The 6,000-nt window shown below is 39.9% G+C and overlaps 1 protein-coding gene across 7 annotated transcripts in view; it reads right to left on the bottom strand.

Moving 5' to 3' along the window:
• Positions 1-1,439: 1,439 nt before the first annotated feature.
• The window catches only part of phldb1a (pleckstrin homology-like domain, family B, member 1a), a 69,856-nt gene continuing 65,295 nt past the window's right edge, over positions 1,440-6,000 (bottom strand). For all 7 annotated transcript variants that reach the window (XM_045716823.2, XM_014195797.3, XM_045716827.2 and 4 more), the window contains 2 exons: positions 4,343-4,428; positions 1,440-3,777 (listed from right to left, as the gene is read on the bottom strand). In XM_045716823.2, the coding sequence (XP_045572779.1) occupies positions 3,637-3,777; positions 4,343-4,428 (227 nt within the window). In that variant the 3' untranslated portion in view covers positions 1,440-3,636. The remainder of the gene's footprint in view (positions 3,778-4,342; positions 4,429-6,000) is intronic.

Genomic DNA, 6,000 nt, shown 5'->3' with positions numbered 1-6,000 from the left:
AGATCTTCAGTTTCTTGGCAATTTCTCACATGGAATAGCCTTAATTTCTTAGAACAAGAATAAACTGACAAGTTTCAGAAGAAAGTTCTTTGTTTCTGGTCATTTTGAGCCTGTAATCGAACCCACAAATGCTGATGCTCCAGATACTCAACTAGTCTAAAGAAGGACAGTTTTATTGCTTCTTTAATCAGAACAACAGTTTTCAGCTCTGCTACCATAATTCCAAAAGGGTTTTCTAATGATCAATTATCCTTTTAAAATAATTAACTTGGATTAACACAACATGCCATTGGAACACAGTAGCGATGGTTGCTGATAATGGGCCTCTGTATGCCTATGTAGATATTCCATTTAAAAAAATCTGCCTTTTCCAGCTACAATAGTCATTTAAAACATTAACAATGTCTACACTGTATTTCTGATCAATTTCATGTTATTTTAATGGACAAAAAATTTGCTTTTGAATGGTAGTGTATATAGACTGAAACTCAGACTGGTTGGGGGCTGTGCACCCTGGCCCCGCGGGGGTCCTCCCTGACCCAGCCATGGACCCCTAGTCCACCCTCATTAGCCTCAGGTCACTCCGCAGGACACTGTCTGTTGGTACTGGCATGCTGTCGGTCGACACAGGCCGGCTGACTGTCGACATTGGCTGGCTGTCCTTTGACAATAGCCATAGGAGGATCTCAGCCCCTGTTGAAAAAGGGTTCCCGTTCCCACATGCAATGCCAGCACAAAATCTAATATTTGGAAAGGCCAAGGACTATAATAGCAGGAGTGGGAATGGGAGAACCCAATGCCCATTTTATTCAGACCATCCCATCACCCGCCCACCACTCATTCTGGTTAGTGGTGTGGCAATATTGAGGGAAAGCTGCTGAACGCTTTATGTGTGTGTGTGTGTGGGTGGGTGTGTTGTGCATGCATGTATTTTAACCCTTCTGTTGTTGTGTTACAAGGAATGAAACAAATAAAGTATAACATTGCAAGAAGAGAAAATCACTCTAATCCCATAGGTCCTGTGGAGGGAAGGGGGAGGGAGATAGTTAGATCCCACTGGACTGCTCTCTCTTGTCCTAGATTTATTGCATATGAATGATCTTCTTAAAATGCACCTTCACCTATAAATGCCACCCAGAATAGTTGTCACGTTATTTATTTTTTATGTTGAATATGTTTTTTATTAATATTATTTTTTAAATAAATAAATCGTTAATTCACTGTTGTAGTTTCTTTTCATAAAAAAAAGGAAAGAAATGAGCTTTTCTTTGGAGAACTGCGCGGAATAAGCCATGTCTGCTTAAACAACCAGGCCTTGTATGGCATTCACATCCGCAAAGGTACAAAGTAACTATTGTACTTTGTTGTGTCTATTTAGTACACATTGATTTACTGTTTGAGCTGCCTGATTTGTCAGTGACAAAATTAAGATTACACAATTGGTAATTATGCATTTGCAACTTTTATTTAAAAGGTGTTTATGTTGAGATAGTGTAAACACTGTCAGTACCGTCCTGTTCGCGGTGTAGAAGACTGGTTTGAAATGTTGGTGTGCTTGTGTTATGTTATTTTCCATATGAAAAGTCTTTAAAATAATATAAAAAACTAATATAATTTTTCTGACAGTCTGACCAAACATACATAAAGCATACAATAGCTGGCACAAAGATTTAGATTTCATCAGAATGAGTGAACTCTAAATAATATGCCATTAATATGATGACTTATAGTTAATCAAATATTAGACTAATTCAACAAAATAGGAATTATTTTCATAGGCAATATAGTAGCATATACACTCTGTTAAAAACATTTGACAAAAAAAGGGAAATTATCCTTTACAAATTTTCATATTGTCTTTATACAGAGTTCCCTTTATAGATCCAGAGAGTCAGGTAGTATAAACTCTCATTTAGCTAGTCTGGCTCTTTTCAATCTGTGTCGCTGAAGCGTTAGAAATGTAAAAGTAATTTCAGATTGAGCCGACATACGCAGCGTTTACCATGAATGTAGTCTCCGCTAATGCAGGAACATTGCCTTTAAATTTCAATCACACTGTAATGCTGAACTTCTGCGATACGGATTGAACAGAGCCCTTAAACTGACTATTATATTAAACAGAGTGAGTAAAAACACATCCCTTTAAGTATCGTATGTAAAACCTTTCTTCCTTTATGATCTTTACTGGTCTGAGACCCAGAGCTACCTCTGGAAAGCTACAGGTAACTGCCAAAATAAAAGAGATGCCAACATGAAGAGTCTTAATAGGGCATTGGGCCACCACGAGCCGCCAGAACAGCTTCAATGCACCTTGGCATATATTCTACAGGTGTCTGGAACTCTATTGGAGGGATGCAACACCATTCTTCCACGAGAAATTCCATCACTTGGTGTTTTGTTGATGGTGGTGGAAAACGCTGTCTCAGGCGCCACTCCAGAATCTCTCATAAGTGTTCAATTGGATTGAGATCTGGTGAATGAGATATTTATATATACATTTAAGTCATTGAGCGGACGCTCTTATCCAGAGCGACTTACACACACACACACACACACACACCCTCTAAACCCCATATGCTTCTTTATTTCCCCCCCCCCCCTTTTTCTCCCCAATTTCATGGTATCCAATTGGTAGTTACAGTCTTGTCCGTACGGGAGTTGCAGCGATGGGACTCCAAAACACGATCCCGCCAAGTCGCACTGCATGCGCCCGGCCCCCCACAGGAGTTGCTAGAGAGCGATGGGACATGGACATCCCAGCCAGCCCAACCCTCCCCTAACCCAGACGACGCTGGACCAATTGTGCACCACCTCATGGGTCTTCCGGTTGTGGCCGGCTGCGACACTGCCTGGAATCCATCCAGGATCTGTAGTGACACAGCTAGTGCCTTAGACTGCTGTGCCACTCGGGAGGCCCCACCTATGCTCCTTTGAGAGCCCTCTTTCAAAGTCACTAAGATCTCCTGTTATAGCCAAAATAATGGGCAACCAGGCATTTTTATACTGTACATGACCCTAGGTGTGATGGGATGTTAATTGCTTGATTATCCCTAATTTACTCAAGTGTTTCCTTTATTTTATGCAGTTACCTGTATATTGAATAACTTCCCATCATATCCATGTGAGTCCTATCCATGTGAGTTACAGAGATCTATACGTCTGAAAGGTACAGGGGTGGCAGGTAGGCCTAGTGGTTAGAGCGTTGGACTAGTAACCGAAAGGTTGCAAGATGAAATCCCCGAGCTGACAAGGTAAAAATCTGTCGTTCTGCCCTTGAACAAGACAGTTAACCCACTGTTCCTAGGCCGTCATTGAAAATAAGAATTTGTTCTTAACTGACTTGCATTGTTAAATAAAGGTAAAATTAACAAGGACTCAAAGAACAGCAGTAGTGGAGTGCAGTGATGCAGACAGAAATCTGGGAGCAGCAAGCCCATGGTCTCTCTCTCTCTCCTGGGTCATATTCATTAGGCACCAAACGGAAGAAGAAGGACTGAAACATAGAGGAACTACTTGGACTTGTCCAAAAATAAACTAACATTTTTGTTGCAAATGGTTTAAAAATGTTTTTTTCCATTACATGCCCTAACAAACACAACCCTGTTGTAAGGTCTGTCACCCTGAGAGCTCAGTCCCTTAGGTCATGAACTGTGTGTATCCCTCTGCCCCGGTTACTATGACGTCCATCCAGATCCTCATGGCCTCTGGAGATGGGGCCACCATAAAGTAGAGCCGATCGTGAGTCTTCACACAGAAGGTCAGCGACGGGTTGGGGCTCTGGAGAGAGAGAGAAGGAGAGGGTGAGGGGAAATAAAATAAAGTATTATCAAGGTGAAAAATACTTTGTGGAAAAGAGTACATTGTGAGCACTCACAGTCACTCTGTAAAAATAAATTGCACCATCAATTCAACTTTATTTGACAGTGTGTTAATTATCACAAAATTACTAAGAATATAATTGGTAACTTGTCTTTGAATATTAATACATTTTGTTGACAAATAAGTTAATTACTGCAGCTCTCTCTTTGCCGAGAGCTCTTACACACACTGTTCTGTGATTTGAAAATTCACATATATCGCCAATAAATAACATCTAGTAAGAGCATTCTTTGCAAAAATGTTACATTCTTGCTAATTACCTTTAATGTATTTATAATCAATTTCAAACAAAATATTAATATTGGAATAAAACAAAACAAAATCTGTACATTAACTAGTAAAAAAGTGATCACAGCAAATACATTCAAAATAAATTCAGAACTATCTCAGAAAGATGACTGAAGAACGTAATGACAATATACTGAGTATTGAGCTGTAGCGGATAGAATGAAGGGTTCTGTACCTTAGTGGCACTGCGCAGGTGATCGTAGTACACTTCCTCTATAGCCTGAAAGTAGATCAGTCCTTTCAGCTTGGACTCATGCTTATCTGAGAGAATTAGAGAAAAAAAATAGTGTTTTAAGTTGTCTGAGAGGAGAGAAAGGAAAATCACAGTATTTTATAGTCTTATACTGACGCAATAACAGGCCTTTCGGTTTCAGAATGAACTCGGACAAAATAACACTGAATTTAAGTGTGTCAAGCTTTCTTGCTGCTTCAAGGAAAAAACATACATGAGAAATCGTGAAATGAAGATATTGTAGTGCGTCTACTTTGTGAATCTACCCTATTTTTCATTGTACTGTATTGAACTGAATTGGAATTCAACAAGAATTTCTAAATGTTCTGTTTTTGATTTTCCTACATACTTAAATGGTCAAGTGCAGTCCAAAATATAAACTGCAAATTAATTAATAAATATACTTAAAATAAGTCTTAGGATGCATGTGGGACTGTCTAAAAATGCCCTTAATTAAGTTAACTGAGTTTAACAGAGCCAAACTGATATTGGAGTTAATAATTAATTCTCCCTCCTGTCAGGCAAAATAAGGATTTTATATACAGTACCAGTCAAAAGTTTAGACACACCTACTCTTTATTTTGACTATTTTCCTCATTGTAGAAAAATAGTGAAGACATCAAAACTATGAAATAACATATATGGAATCATGTAGTAACCAAAAAAGTGTTAAACAAATAAAAATATAATTTAATATAATCAAAGTAGCCACCCTTTGCCTTGATGACAGCTTTGTACACTCTTGGCATTCTCTCATCCAGCTTCACCTGGAATGTTTTTCCAACATTCTTGAAGGAGTTCCCACATATGCTGAGCACTTGTTGGCTGCGTTTCCTTCACTCTGCGGTCCAACTCATCCCAAACCATCTCAATTGGGTTGAGGCCAGGTGATTGTGGAGGCCAGGTCATTTGATGCAGCTTAGATGCAGCTTAGATTTCAATACACATTTTAAAAAGAGAGGTCCTATCAACACACTCTCCTTCTTGGTCAAATAGCCCCTACACAGCCTGGAGGTGTGTGGGGTCATTGTGCTGTTGAAAAATAAATGATAGTCCCACTAAGCGCAAACAAGATGGGATGGCGTATAGCTGCAGAATGCTGTGGTAGCCATGCTGGTTAAGTGTGCCTTGAATTCTAAATAAATCACAGACAGTGTTACCAGCAAAGCACCCCACACCATCACACCTCCTCCTCCATGCTTCCTGGTCGGAACCACATATGTGGAGATCATCCGTTCACCTACTCTGCATCTCACTAAGACACAGCGGTTGGAACCAAAAATCTAAAATTTGGACTCATCAGACCAAAAGGACAGATTTCCACCGGTCTAATGTCCATTGCTCGTGTTTCTTGGCCAAAGCAAGTCTCTTCTTCTTATTGGTGCCCTTTAGTAGTGGTTACTTTGCAGCAATTCGACCATGAAGGCCTGATTCACGCAGTCTCCTCTGAACAGTTGATGTTGAGATGTGTCTGTTACTTGAACTCTGTGAAGCATTTATTTGGGCTGCAATTTCTGAGGCTGGTAACTCTAATGAACTTATCCTCTGCAGCAGAGGTAACTGTGGGTCGTCCTTTCCTGTGGCGGTCCTCATGAGATCCA

Source organism: Salmo salar, chromosome 04 (genome assembly GCF_965601325.2).
Source record: "Salmo salar chromosome 04, fSalSal1, whole genome shotgun sequence".
In the NCBI taxonomy this organism is placed as follows: Eukaryota; Metazoa; Chordata; class Actinopteri; order Salmoniformes; family Salmonidae; genus Salmo; species Salmo salar.
Note: the sequence above shows the minus strand (reverse complement) of the source record. Positions and strands in the feature narration are given on the sequence as shown.